Source organism: Vigna umbellata, chromosome 1 (assembly GCF_029865625.1).
Source record: "Vigna umbellata cultivar VRB3 chromosome 1, Vumbellata_1.0, whole genome shotgun sequence".
In the NCBI taxonomy this organism is placed as follows: Eukaryota; Viridiplantae; Streptophyta; class Magnoliopsida; order Fabales; family Fabaceae; genus Vigna; species Vigna umbellata.
This window is the reverse complement of record NC_142165.1, coordinates 52,567,738-52,583,210: the sequence shown is the minus strand read 5'-3', so window position 1 is coordinate 52,583,210 and position 15,473 is coordinate 52,567,738. Positions and strand designations below refer to the sequence as shown.

Here is a 15,473-nt window from a genome sequence, read left to right as displayed (position 1 = left end):
GCATTCAGGAATAAGCCGGCCATCCGTAACTTAGCCGAATCTGGCATTCAGGAAAGAGCCGGCCGTCCATAACTTAGCCAAATATGGCACTCAGAAAAGAGCCGGCCATCCGTAACTTAGCCGAATCTGGCATTCAGGAAAGAGCCGGTCATCCATAACTTAGCCAAATATGGCATTCAGGAATAAGCCGGCCATCCGTAACTTAGCCGAATCTGGCATTCAGGAAAGAGCCGGCCGTCCATAACTTAGCCAAATATGGCACTCAGAAAAGAGCCGGCCATCCGTAACTTAGCCGAATCTGGCATTCAGGAAAGAGCCGGCCATCCATAACTTAGCCAAATATGGCATTCAGGAATAAGCCGGCCATCCGTAACTTAGCCGAATCTGGCATTCAGGAAAGAGCCGGCCGTCCATAACTTAGCCAAATATGGCACTCAGAAAAGAGCCGGCCATCCGTAACTTAGCCGAATCTGGCATTCAGGAAAGAGCCGGCCGTCCATAACTTAGCCAAATATGGCATTCAGGAATAAGCCGGCCATCCGTAACTTAGCCGAATCTGGCATTCATCGCCAATCTGGAGTAGGAGGACGTCAATCAACATTCCGGCCATTTGTCCTCCATATGGAGGGCACGCCAAGTCGACCTCCACATGGACCCAACAATTCGGGGACCATCTAAAAAATCCCTTCGCACAATCAAATTATGCTCGGGCTTGGGGGGCTTATGTAATAACAGGACCTCCCGGCATAGGACGAGCATCCAGCCATGTGGACGACCGCCCAAGATGGAACGCCCGTCCAATGTGGCGAGCGTCCAAGGACGTCCGCCCAAGATGGCATGCCCGTCCAAAATGACGAGCGTCCGCCCAAGATGGCGAGCCTCCAGCCATTTGGACGTCCGCCCAAGATGGAACGCCCGTCCAATGTGGCGAGCGTCCAAGGACGTCCGCCCAAGATGGCATGCCCGTCCAAAATGACGAGCGTCCGCCCAAGATGGCGAGCCTCCAGCCATTTGGACGTCCGCCCAAGATGGAACGCCCGTCCAATGTGGCGAGCGTCCAAGGACGTCCGCCCAAGATGGCATGCCCGTCCAAAATGACGAGCGTCCGCCCAAGATGGCGAGCCTCCAGCCATTTGGACGTCCGCCCAAGATGGAACGCCCGTCCAATGTGGCGAGCGTCCAAGGACGTCCGCCCAAGATGGCATGCCCGTCCAAAATGACGAGCGTCCGCCCAAGATGGCGAGCCTCCAGCCATTTGGACGTCCGCCCAAGATGGAACGCCCGTCCAATGTGGCGAGCGTCCAAGGACGTCCGCCCAAGGACGTCCGCCCAAGATGGAACGCCCGTCCAATGTGGCGAGCGTCCGCCCAAGATGGCGAGCCTCCAGCCATTTGGACGTCCGCCCAAGATGGAACGCCCGTCCAATGTGGCGAGCGTCCAAGGACGTCCGCCCAAGATGGCATGCCCGTCCAAAATGACGAGCGTCCGCCCAAGATGGCGAGCCTCCAGCCATTTGGACGTCCGCCCAATATGGAACGCCCGTCCAATGTGGCGAGCGTCCAAGGACGTCCGCCCAAGATGGAACGCCCGTCCAATGTGGCGAGCGTCCAAGGACGTCCGCCCAAGATGGCGAGCATCCAGCCAACCAAGGCAGAGCGTATGTACCAGGGAGTGCAGAGCGTCACCTAAATGGCCAAATGCACATCCGCCAACCGGGTAGAACCCCTGTTTGTAAGAGAAAATTTGAAGAACTCACATGGAATTTTATCACCACAAGATAGCACCGCACTCTCTATACTCACAAAAAATGTTCTTCAGGAAAATGCCGAGGGACGAAACGTCTGGGAAATATGTATAACCACGACGTCAAATCTTTTCTTATCTTAGATGCTTATTCATAATCCTATGCACACTACGTGCACTAGGACTTGGGGGGCTTATGTACCAGAGGTGCCGGATGCCATACGGAAGGACGCCCACATAGACGGCGCCATATGTACCAATAGAGGACGTCTACCCAAAGTAGAACGTCCGCCCAAGAGCTGGGCGTCCGCCCAAAGAGCGGACGACCGCCCATGAAGTGGACGTCCGCCTTAGTTGGCCTGTCCGCCCTATAAACCGGACGTCCGCCAAACTGTCTGGACCGAGCGTCCTTAGGAACCGGACGTCCGTCCAAGGACGTCCGTCATCCGCCAGTCCGCCCAAAAATCTAATATGCGTTCACGAGCTGGGCGTCCACCCAAGGAGTGGACGACCGCCCAAGAGCTGGACGTCCGCCCAAAGAGTGGACGTCCGCCCAAGGAGTGGACGACCGCCCAAGAGCTGGACGTCCGCCCAAGGATTGGACGTCCGCCCGAGAGCAGGACGCCCACCTAAGGTAACATCCCTGACCGACCATCATTCCCAACCGACGCACGTTGCTGATTACACGGTTAAATGCTAATGACACATTAAAGTCCTTAACGAAGATTAAGGTATTATTGGGCCGTCCCCAGGCCCCCAAAAGGTAAAAGCCCATTACAATTCGCTATAAATAAAGGTCTCAGGTATGAACTCTGGACTGAACTTGATAACGATGCATACACGCATCACAATCGCTCTGTCATATTACTGACTTGAGCGTCGGAGTGCCTTTAGCAGGTACCCGGCCCCTCCCCAACTGGGAGGTTGGAGCAATGCCGAGGAGAGGAAGGACGCCCGCCCAGCTTGGAGCTGAAAGCAAGGATCATCCGCCAGGAGTGGAGGACGCCCGTCCAGCTTGGTGCAGAGAGCGAGCGTCCGGATTGGAGGACGTCCGCCCGCTTTGGAGCACAAAGTAATCGTCCATATTGATGTCGCCCGCCAGTGAAGCTTGCTTCGGTTCGTGGGATCCAGCGGAAAGTGTCCGCCCGTTTCCGACGTTCGTGATCGTCGTCCGCCCGGCGTTCGAGACCATTCATCCGTTCGGCCTCAGTATTCGTCGTCCGCCTTCAACAGCAAGCTCGTGTGTTTTTGCAGGGTCCGCCCGGATCCGGCCGGAACAATAATTATTTACATTTTGACTTGTTTAGAAGTTAAAACTACAAAGTTCAAACTAAATTGTGATTTATTTGTTTTTCTTTTGTGTCGTATGAACTTAAATATCAAGATAGAGAAACTTAAATACCAAGATAGAAAACAATTGAAAATTTATAGCAAGAGATGAGGAAGAAATTGAAGATAATATACCTAGAGAAGAGCTTTTGTTAGAAGATGAAGATAACTTCAGAAATGCAAATAATGTAGAGAAAGTTCATGAAATATACATTTTCTTGAATTAAATATTTTGTATTATGACATTTTAGTATGTGTAGCAACAACATACTAGTATGAAGTAACAACAATAATAGAATTCTTTAAGTTATAGAAATTTTATATAACATAAATTTTATATAACAACAATAACTATTTTTTTATAATGTGGTTTTTATTAATTGTATATTTGTTTGTATGTTTTGTATAATTTTACAACTTATGATACGAAACTCTTCAAAATAAAATTTCCTTGATAAATCATTTGTATCTCAATTCAGTTATCATGATGCTGAACAAAGTGTCATGACATATTTTATTTGTGTCACTAATCATTAATATATTTAGTAAACACAATAAAGTTCATATATGTTAACATGGTTGAAATTCTCTTGCCACGGTCAACAATTTTTATTAGTAGAAACTTCAATTTTAAAACGTTTAAAAGAATTTGCATAGATAGTTTGTATATTTTAGCCAGAAATCCTTAATATTGTAAGATAAATAATTAATTATATGAACAATATAGTTATATAAGTTCCTAAAGCGCAATAAAATACTATTTTTAAGAACTATATCGCGCAAGTTCTTTAGAGCATAAGAATTTTTCAAGTGGTATATTGATGCTACAGTTTTTTTTTTAAAGTATAAAACTCAAAATAAAAGAAAAAGAGAAGTTACAAATATATATAACATGCCTAAAATGATTATAAAGTTTTAAAAAAAAAATACAAAATTTCGGATCTTTAAAAAATATGACTATATTTGGTGAAGATAAATTATCTTCAATATGAATCAAGAGAATAAACCCATATTCTATTTTTTCCATAGAAATGATACTTTCATAAGGGTAATGATAAAAGACAACTCGTCTTTCTTAACCTCCAGTTATTATTTTGATAGATTGAATCTCATGAATTTTTGAGAATAATACAACAATTTTTTTCGAAAAAATCCCCAGAAAAGAAAACATAATTCTTTTTTTAATTTTTTTGTATAATACATCATAACCATCACCCATATCCCACAAAATAACCCACCATAAATAAAAACTAGTAGAGAACCCAATTTCATAAAGAAAAAACCATCGTGGTCCATTGTGGAATAAATGAAAAACTACTAATTTTCTCATTAAAAAATGAAAAACATTCCCATGAATATAAAAATTCTCATTTCGTCTGTCAGACCCATTAAAAATCCACCCAAAACCCAACTGACTGGAAGACAAGTGTCGGGAAAGGGGAGCTGGAAAACAGAAAGTGGAAGACAGGTGTAAGCACTGGAGTGGCCGTTCGGTTTTAACGGTAGGAGTAAAACTCTGAGTTTTCAAAAATTCACGCCACTCTCTGCATGCAACCATCTTCTTCAACCTTCTGAAACTCCATTCTTCTCCTCCTTCTCTCTAAGATTTCTTAATCTTCTCTCTACAAAATCTTACTCTTTTCTTCCTCCGATCATCAAACAGACGACACCTGAGCATTCCCGGCGTCGAGGGCATTCATTTGAACCGATCAGTTTTCGATTCCGAGCTATTTCGGAAGTTGTCGAGCGTTGAGGGTAGAAGGATTTGTAGAGGTGAACCAGTAACCATATATGTGAGCGTTCGGTCACGTTAAGAGGTATGGGAAGCTTATATAATTTCATTTTTATTCTCGTTTTTGAATGCTGGCATGCTTGTTTGATTGTTGGATGAAATATGAAGTATGATTGTTACTATGTTTTGGCTGTATGAATGATGAAGATAAATAGTGAGGAATGTATTAATAAGAGTATGAATTCTAAGTCTGTATTTCTATGTGAAAATTGATGTTCGTCACTGAAGGTCATTGACCATTCGGTTTTCTTGTGGACTCGGTTGGAACTGGATTCTGTCATTTGGAGAGAATTCCAGTTGAGGACCGAGCGTTTTCATTTTGGTTATAAACTTCAGTATATCTATATGTATTTGTATATTTCGTTCATTCTTGAAACTAGATAAATGGTATCTTATATTTATCAAGCCTTTATTCTATAAGTTTAGTAGTGCTCAGTCTTACACAAAGCACTCGTACTAAGTAGTGCTCGGTCTTACACCAAGTGCTCGTACTAAGTGGTGCTCGGTCTTAAACCAAGCGCTTAACCTTGATTCTGTAATTTAATTTTTAAATAAGAGCATTCGGCCAAAACCAATAGCGTTCGGTCTCTACAGTGCTCGGTCTTCGACTAGCACTCGTTCTCCTTGATGTTAAACTCATAAATAAGCTAAGTATTTATAACATTCGGTTTCTTCATATAATTCCGTCACTTATTATTATTCGATGTCCTACAGTATCAGTTTCTATGGTGTTCGGCCTAGAGTCTTAGTACTCGGCCTAGGCTTATTGGCATTCGGTCTAAACTCTCATGAGTGAGTTCATTAAATTGGCTCACCTTGTAAATAACGTTCGATTATATTAGTCTTTGAGAAATATTATTGTAATCGGTCTCTTTCTCAACCCCGATAGTAACTCTCTCGGTTTTGATCTGTTTTGGAACTGGAGACCTCTCGGTCTCACTCCAAGTGTTCGGTCTCGTTCAGGGCTGAAGATTAACGGTCGGTATTTGGTATCCTATGGGATCTGTATTCAAATTGGTTCGATTTGAGGTTTTGAAAATGAAAGATGATGGAATATGATGTAGATGAAATGAGTATGAATATGAAAGAGTGTTCCGGGGAGGAATATCTCATGAATGAATATTGAAATGGTAAAGTATGAATGTGGATAAAGTTAAGCTAGCGGTTCATCCTGATATTCCGTGATTACTCGTTCTCACGTAGAGAAGGGTAAGTCATGTGTGGGAATGGCAAGAGGTCCTAGTCCTTATGGTTAATTTGGATAGATAGGACTAACCTCGGGTGGCAGCTGATGAGGGTATCCCAGTTACTACATCACCCGGGTGCGCGAACGTCGTAACTACACAGAATTCATACAGTCCGGACAGTCAGAGTCTAGTATTAGGCTTTGCATGAAGGAGTTAATGATTTATCTTGTTTAGTTGATTGTGTGAAATATATGTTGATACATGAATTAAATTACATAAGCTTACCCTATTTTCCTGTCTTGTCCGTTTGGTACGTTCAGTTATTTTCCTGTCGCAATGAACATCCGTGTGGATGTGAGCAGAAGGAGAAAAGCTGCTGGAAGAAGCGCTAGAAGAAGAAAGTTTGGTCGAGGTAGAAGTTAAGACCGAACAATAGAATCGTTCGGTCAGTAGTTAGTTTATTTATACGATGACCGTTCGATCATCTTTTACCTTTTTCTTTTGTATGACCGTTCGGTATAGATCTTTTGTAAACCGTTCGGTCTAGATTGCTTATTTGTACAGTTTTAACTTTCTCTTTATTCTGTAAGGTCGTTCGGCCATGAGCGTACGTCCTATCTTTTGTAAGACTGATATGTAGTATTATTAACATGTGATTATTCTATTATATAGTTTTATACTGTATTTTTGGGATGTTACATCGTCCTTTTCAGATTGTACAATGTAGGAGTCAAAAATATTCTCATGAGTCTGAGTTGTGTTCAGAAGATCTAATATTATGCTGGAAGGTCATGTGCATGAGTCACACCTCTTGTCTTAATATTAGAAACATATTGGTATATGAAGTACTTGAAAAAACTAGATAATGTAACACATTTTTGCTTTTGGATAATACATACACAACAAAACAGATTCACAAATTAAAAAACGATTAATGACAATGAAAAAAAAAATAAGATAAAAGAATGGATATGTAACATCCACAAAAATTGTTAACCATAGCTTCTTTTACCAGCTATGGCAGTTCATCTCATCAACAGCTACACCACATCTACATCATTCGCAAGAGATCCTGAACAATTTCTGACATTGCTGGTCGAAATTCAGGTCCATGCTGGAAGAAAAACAATTGAAAAAAAAATAATGGGCCATAAGAAAGTGATATCATATTATATCATTCAAATAGAAAGAACTTGTAAATAGTAGCTACAACCATGATAAAGATACTGATTATCATTGCCACAGATAAAGTAGATAAACTGCATCAACCAGCATTATAAAAAATATGAAATGATATCCATAAAATGTGATTACATAAAATGTGACCTGAGTTCAACCCACATAAAGGATTGGCAATACCATTTTCAACCTATAAACCTTAAAGACAATGTGTTTATGGATCTTCTTTCTTATACGGTGCTCAAGTTTGAATTCCGTACGGAATTCAAACTTGAGCACAGTATAAGAAAGAAGACCCATAAACACATTGTCTTAGGTTGAAAATGGTATCCTTTATGTGGGTTGATCTCAGGTCACATTTTATGTAATCACATTTTATGTAATCTTTCCCTGATGAACCCATTATCCTAGTATATTGACACTTAATTTTATGGTTCGCACATTTCCATTTAAACTAAACAAATGAGAATTTTTAGACTACAAATGACAGGGCTAAAATGTAAACCAACCCTCGTTAATTGGTTGAAGTCATTGGTTTTCTGGTGATAAGCAGGCTCAATATTTAATTATTGAAGATTAAATTTGTGCAATGAATCATGAGACAAGTTGAGTGACTTCAACATCTCTTATTGGATTTGGCATAAAAGTAGACAGAAAATTACCTGTATACATGAGGAAATAATGTCTGCAAAACGTGACAAGGATTTCTTAGGATATTCTGCATTTAAAGAAGGGTCAACCATTTTTGACAATGCATCTATGTCATGGAGTTGAGGGACTGCCCATCTCACCAAAAACTGCTCTCCACGAGCCAGTGAGCTACAAACACACATAATTAATGGTGCCTTAGCCAAATCCAACTCTTCAATTACGACTTTATCAAACACAAGTATTTAATAACTATAAGGATTGCTAACCTGTCATAGGATTTTCGTCCAGTGAGGAGCTCTAGCATTACAACTCCAAAGCTAAAGACATCACTTTGAAGTGTATAACTTCCATTCTCGTATTCTGGGGCACTGTAACCATTAGCTGTGAGTTGGTGTCCCGACAACTGAAAATAGATGCACTAGTGTTAGCCATAGATGAACAAAAATGGAGAAAAAGTTAACTTTTAGTTGCTCCTGTGAGCTATCTGACGAGCATAACAATCCCCACATGCATATGTGAAGTGAATTTTCAGAAATTGAGTGTAGGGACAATTTGGAATTTAAGTAATTTAGTTGCGTATGTATCCTTCATATAGTTTGTAGAGCAGACCGATCATCCATTTGATTTAGGCTTTACCTAATTTTTAAAGTCAAATTTGGTTAGCAGCCATCATGATGTACCTAGAAAGAGGGTGTGGAATGAACAATATCTCTTTGAATCCTTTCAAACCTAAACAAGTCTCATAACTACATCCAGTTTTTTGGTATATGCAATATAAGGGGAAGGTAAGGTTGACCCATTCCAAAGTTTGTGCATGCCAAAAGCCTCAGGAAAGCGCTTACTGCGATTTGGCTCCTCCAAAGTGAATCATTACTTTGGAATTCATAGGTAAACAACATTGTGATAGTTGTTGGCTAACAAATCAACAGGTGAAATTATAATAAAATACATGCTACTTGATACTGCCAGTTAAGTCAATTGCCTTTGGCCAATAACTGCATCTTATTATTTCTCAAAACTACTTCCTTTAGCAGTTTGATTTATAAACATAAAATGAAATACAAACACTTGTTCCTATTCTTTCATATTTATTAACAATACAAGAATGTCACAAAGCATATTTAAAAAGCACAGAAGAATCAAAACTCCAAATCCCCGAATTATGTATGTATCAGTTTGAAATTAAGTGAAAAAATTAAAGCTGAAGAGTTACCCGACTTGCGGAGCCTGAAGATAGTAAAGAACCTAATCCACAATCCGAGACCTGAACTTCCAACTTGTCATTGAGTAGTACGTTAGCAGATGTAAAGTTTCCGTGCACAATAGGTGGCTGAAAGTACTCATGCAAATACCTTTTTAATGAGAAGAAAGAAGATGATCAAAATTAATGCTGTCAAGAAAATGACAACACTATTGTTAGCTGTCAAAAACATAAGTTCTTTATATGTGGATATAGAGATCCAACTTGTCTTTATATTCTTAAAAACTACCTTGCAAGGATTGCATATATTGCATGACTTAAGATATTATTTTTAATACATGACATAAAAATATGTTTCCAACCTCCAGAAAAGATGGCATTGTTCACTAACAATATTGAGTTTATCAAGTTACAAGAAGGAGTTAATGATTTGTGACTAAATTCTAAACTTACTCTAAAGCTCTTGCCGCTCCAAGTGACACTTGAATGCGATCATCCCATGAAAGGTTAATCTGAAGTTTAGCATCTGTATGCAATGCATCATGAAGGGTGCCATTACTACAATACTCATATACAAGTAAGTGTTGGCTATGCTCGGCACAGTAGCCCATAAACTTTACAATATTAGCATGTTGAATTTTGGAGACACTGGAAGCTAATTGAAGAAACTGTTCGTGGTTTAGGTCAATCAAAGCAGTAGCATTCAACTTCCTGACTGCCAGTAACTACAATGAAGATAGTTTGAATGATGTGAGCATATGAAGCTCCACTTGAATAACTGAAACTAGTAAAATAATTAGCAACTTATCATGTCAAGTGAGCACAATAGAAAAAATCTTCAAAAATTACAAAGCATCAGATTCGTTACAAAAAATAATGTCTGTCAAGTATGAAACTGCGATGCATCTTTGAGACTATGGAAGATTGAACTGACTAACAAGGGATCTACAAGCATGTCTTTATTTCGACATTGAGAAATGCAGTTTAAACTTGAAACTAATCTTCTGAATTTAAGTGTAGTAGAGGAAAAGAAATACTGTTCAAACTATTAAGAGGGAGCAAAAAAGATGAACAAATAACTGGTGTTTCCCTTTACTTTTAAATAATGCTGTTTAAATAAATAAAAAATTAACTCAAATCGAATATTTAACTCTTTTTCCCTTTCCTTCCATTGACATAAGAATGCCCAATTATGATAAACTAGAAAAAACATTACCTTTCCATCAGGGAGTTCAGCCCTATAAACAGGGCCAAGCATGCCTTCGCCAATATAATTTTCTAGGGAAAAACTATTTGTGTATTGCTGAAGTGATGCAACAGTATAAACTTTGATGGAATTTGTTACAATTTGTCTTTTGGTTTCTTCACCAAAGATAGCTCGATTAATGATTAAATTCTCTCCAGGAATGATTGGGAGTTTATGTGGTGGCGCTGGCTGCAAGGCTGGAAGTTTTGAACCCCATCCTACATTGTTTAATACATAAATGTTATTGCATTCTGAAATTGAAGAAATTCTTTTGCCATGTACTTCACCCAGAGTTTGATTTTTTGAATTGAAAATAGAGTTTAAGAAGCTATATTACAATAGGTAACACGCTAAAAGAATAAAAGATTCGTCGTCAGATTTACCTTTCTCCTCATCATCAGTTGCTTCAAAAGGGGAGTCACTGCTTGTACGTTTATGCAAAGATCTTTTATACACGTTCATGTTGTGTTTCTTATAACTCCTGTTCTCTGGTCTTCTCTTAAAGCACCACAACATAAGAAGACAAACTCCTAATGCAATAAATATTAAAAAGCCTGCACCAACAATCCAAACTAATTTCTTGGTTCTGAAAGACCTCTCAGCAGTTGCAGGTATTGGAGCTTTTATGGTGGTAGCAGATGGACTATTGGCCACTTTCCAAGGTGATATTTCTGGGGAGGGAGCCATAGCAAGAGGTGCAGGGGAAGCAGCTGGAGGTGATGGAATGATAGTAGTATTAAACGGATTCCCATCTTTTCTGCAAGGAAAATGCTACTATAACTAACATGTATGAGAGATCTGGTGATGGGGATTTGAATGAATTTATTTTACCACAAGGCCTTATGCAAAGAAACTAAGCCAAAAGTAAAAAGGCTTCAATGATCTGTAAAAGGATAATCTTAGCATATGGCTTTACATTTGATGGATATAAAACTAAAGTACAAAATTTCGAATGTAACATCTCCATGAAGGACAAAATAATAATACTTGAACAAAGATTTCAGTTTAGCCAGAGAAAGAAAGGAGTTTGACTAAAATACCATTTAGAGCAGAAAAATGAATGCTCAAAGAGTAAGCCATGACTCACCTGAAATTAGGGATACTCAACAACTCCGGAGGAATTGGCCCAGAGAATATATTGTTCTCTATATTCCTATATCATTATAAATTCACAGTGTAACTTAAACACAGTTTAAACTCCCTAAGCATAAATAGTAGATAGGTATATGGACAACAGTCATTTGACTCATTTCTATGTCTACAAAGAGATTATGGTTTATGAGAAATATACAGATCCTGAAGAGGGAGGTCCTGCAAAACAAAAAGGGTCCCAGAAAGTTGATTGTTCTGCAAATGTCTGCAAAATAAATAAAATTTTAAAAAGATGCATTCATTTCATTTAGCAAGTACGAAAGCACAAGCTCTTAGTTGGTAAGAGTTACTCACAATGTGTTAAGAGATGACAAATTCCCCATTGAGGGAGGCAGCTGACCACTCAAGTTGTTTCCAGACAGATCCCTGTAGCAAGGAGCAGGCAGGATTTGTTATGGTGCAAAAAGTAAAGACACTGAAATATCAATGTTGTGATTTAAGACATTTTCTTACATATTTATCAAATCAGTAAAGTGTAGAAATGCATCTGGAATTTCTCCATTCAGATGGTTATCTTTTAATGACCTAAAGGTGGCATCATATTCAAAATTAAGAGACAGATTATGTAAAAATATAACAACTTAGCATGGAGACAAGCAATGCTATAAACTCACAAGTCTGACAATTGAGTTAATGAGGACAAGGCATCTGGAATGCTTCCATTTAATTTATTAGCTGAGAGTGACCTAAATTTATAAAAAGAAACATAGAAACTAGCATAACGATAATCAATTATGGATATGAATACAAATGATTTAGCAATAGCCAGGACAATAAAACAAGTCGCGAATTTGGTGATTAAAGAAAACTTACAAGTTCCTTAAAGTAGGGGACAAACTGGATGGAATGGCCCCTCCAATCTGGTTGTTGCTAAGATCCCTGCCCAATTGAGGAATAGAAAGCTTCTTGAGGATTTTATGAAAATGAAAGCACAATTGCAGAACCAAAAATAAGAAAGTATATAAAAGAAATGCAACAATTTCAATATTCCATATTTGAAAGCAATGCAAAACAAAGTTATTACTTGTTAGTCAAGATCTATCAGCTTCTAAACAGAGTTTTACCCTCTTAAGCAGTCCAACGAATCACTGTTTTACTTCCTCCTTCAACAGAGGCTACTGAAGATAAAATGGTTTGGGCAGGCAACAAAAAAGGGGAATTTACAGCAGCAAATGCTTACAAAATGTTAAATAATTTTCAAAATTTGCAGGTTAATGATATTAGGAACAAGATTTGGAGAATTAAAGCACCCTGAAAGAATTAAAAATTTTATTTGGCAGATCATACATGATAGAAATCTTACTAATCTACAGATATCCAAATGGAAAGCAACAAACTCAGCATACAAACATTATTTATAGATGGAGGAGACAACTTTACACGCTTTGAGAGATTGTCCAACAGCCTTTCAAATATGGTAACCACATCATAGATGCCGAAAATATGAGCAAGTTTTTAACTAAAAGTTGCAGAATTGGATAAAATAAAATCTGGCCCAGTCTATGAACAGTAGCAAGCTTGATGACGGAGAAATTGGCAACTACATGACCCTAATTTTGTAAGACACTTCAAGCCATGAGAGGCAATTTATCAGCATTGGGAATTGTACAAAGCCAACATGGAAAAATTAAGCCCCTCAAGTCCCTCTGTCACGCAGAATAAGCCGCAGATCTCAGTCAAAGGGGAAGCTCCTACAGCTGTATGACATTGTTTAAATACAGATGGACCTGTGCAAGGATTAAATGGCTTGGCAAGATGTGCTGAAGTTGTAAGGGATGAACAAGCCTCTAACCACAATTTCAGAATCAAACTATGGAGGTCAAAGTTGATTCTGAAATTGTGGTTACAGGCTTTATTGCAGGTTGTAGTCTTGATAAAAACAGTTGTAAGGTTATAATCAAACATATTTACCCAGAAGCCAATCATTCTCGTCAAGGCAAATGGACATGGCATACAGAAGTTCATAATTTCAACGGGGAAAAAAAATAATACTCTGGATTGCCTCATTCAAATATATAATACTGAACTCATTGGTTTTGAAACAAATGATAATGGTCTTTACCGTTTCCTGAAAAATCAAACACACTTACAATTCTATGATGGATGGGAAATCCAAATTACTTCCCAGTTGTCCACTTAAACTCATGCCTCCCAGTAGCCTGTCAACCCAAATTTAAATTTTAGAGAGCCGTATCCCAAGGGATCACATTCATCTTCATCAATTAAACAATTCAAGAACACCAAGCAAAAGATAAAAAAAAGTGTATTTTTTAAGAAAATAGAACACAAAACAAGACTGAACAACCAGTAATAGTTTAAGGAAGTGAGGAGAGACATACAAAGCAGTTATGTTGGAGAAGACACAACGCACACCTTGCCATTGTTCCAAGCAGGGATCTCCTCCTATGGCTTTCCACCCCTCAAGGGGTGGTGAGCCAAGAGCCACATACAGACTATTTATTGCCGCAACTGTGAAGTGTGAAAAATAATCACATTCAAAGAAAACGTCTAGCTAACACATGCAAACAGAATTCGGGTGAAGCTTTAATCTGACCGAAACAGAGCATCATAAAATTAGAAACGAAACTACAAAATCAGAACCCTGAATTATACTATACCATCAAGTGGATCAGTGTCCGCAACACAGAAAGTTGCACCGAAAGTCAACATTGAAAACAAGAAAATTTGCAAATTCATGTCTGAATTCCAACAACCCATTTCTTCCGAAGAAACTGTTTTCCACTACTAACAGCACCTTTTTCCACAGCCTTCAGACACAAGCCTCAAAAACGTTACTAAACTCAGAATTGAAAATCGAAACAACAGAGTAAGCCAAAGGCGCAGACTTTGATGAGAATGAGGATAATTACGAGAAATGAAACATACCCTTTGGCAATCAGAGGAAAATAAAGTTGAAGTGAGGGAAGATTGGAAGATGGTTGTGAGAGTGTAAAAAGAAGAGATGGTTCCAATTGTCCAAAGTGCATACAGATGGAGACAGACACACTCTGTTCTGCTGCTTTGTTTTCCTTTCCAAAAGTATGAGCTCTCAACTACTACAACAACACTGACACTGCTTTGTGTTGAACGTTCGATTCAAATACCCTTTCAATAAAAAGAATAAAAATTCAGATTCTTGGGTCCACCAACCTTGGACCATCACTGTTCCCTTTATGCTTAGTCAGTGCTCATTGTAATTGTATCTCCTTACCGTTAAAACAAAAAACACAGAATTATAATAAGAGGATTTTTAATGATATAATAATAGTTTGGTATAACTATCTAATTTATTAAAAATAATTATTTTTTATAATCAATTTAAAGCTTTTAGAATCCGTTCAAAACTTGTATCAAAATATGTTATATTTTTATAATGAAAGTTTAAAATAAACATAACGACAAGTATTCACGAAATCAATTGTACTACTACTTAGGCTTTCTTTTTTGGTCAAGAGGCGTTTTAAATTTAACATTTACTTAGAAATATAAAAATACTATTATTAATCATTTTTGGAAACTGAAAATAGAAAACTTATTACATCTTTTCAACTCTGTGTATTGATAATATTATTTGCACTGTTTAGTGCACAATTTTTAAATCAAATTTCATAACTAATAGCATTTTTTTTAATCTTGTAGTTAATGTTTTCTTTCAAGATTTAAATTCATAATGGCGTTACTTAATATTTTTTTTTTGGTGTTTTTTATACTTTACTTGTTTTAAGCATTCTTTTATTTAAATAAATTTAAATAGAAGAGAGTAAAAAATTATGTGAATAACTTGTCTTTTCAAAAGACACGGTTGGTCTTAACAAATGTCTACATTTATTAAACTTATGCATACACATGTATTTATTAGAAGTGTTGTAAATTTGATGAAACTACTTAAGTGAAAAGCATTACTTTGTTGTTGTAGCCTAACCAAAGATCGTAATCAAAGATCATGACCAAGAGTGTTTGAACAAATTTTTTACTCTTGTTAAATACTTGGAA

General features: G+C 38.2%; 1 protein-coding gene across 1 annotated transcript; it reads right to left on the bottom strand.

Moving 5' to 3' along the window:
• Positions 1 to 6,851: 6,851 nt before the first annotated feature.
• LOC124833893 (protein STRUBBELIG-RECEPTOR FAMILY 3-like) lies at positions 6,852 to 14,541 on the bottom strand. The gene is made up of 17 exons (XM_047308458.2): positions 14,367 to 14,541; positions 14,099 to 14,248; positions 13,820 to 13,949; positions 13,571 to 13,639; positions 12,294 to 12,359; positions 12,095 to 12,166; positions 11,934 to 12,005; positions 11,775 to 11,846; positions 11,620 to 11,685; positions 11,416 to 11,481; positions 10,712 to 11,085; positions 10,299 to 10,546; positions 9,536 to 9,807; positions 9,095 to 9,233; positions 8,148 to 8,284; positions 7,893 to 8,049; positions 6,852 to 7,165 (listed from the first exon to the last, which is right to left on the bottom strand). The coding sequence occupies exons 2-17, from the start codon at positions 14,196 to 14,198 to the stop codon at positions 7,103 to 7,105; spliced, it is 2,103 nt and encodes a 700-aa protein (XP_047164414.1). The 5' UTR covers positions 14,199 to 14,248; positions 14,367 to 14,541; the 3' UTR covers positions 6,852 to 7,102.
• Between the last annotated feature and the right edge of the window lie 932 nt (positions 14,542 to 15,473).

What these genes read in the sequence shown, in the direction of transcription:
- LOC124833893 (XM_047308458.2), bottom strand. Translation starts at nt 14,198, where the DNA reads ATGGGTTGTTGGAATTCAGACATGAATTTGCAAATTTTCTTGTTTTCA. An exon ending in TTGAGTATCCCTAATTTCAG is followed by an intron (nt 11,086 to 11,415) that starts GTGAGTCATGGC and finishes TTTTCCTTGCAG; the next exon opens with AAAAGATGGGAATCCGTTTA. An exon ending in TTATTTCCTCATGTATACAG is followed by an intron (nt 7,166 to 7,892) that starts GTAATTTTCTGT and finishes TTTTTCTTCCAG; the next exon opens with CATGGACCTGAATTTCGACC.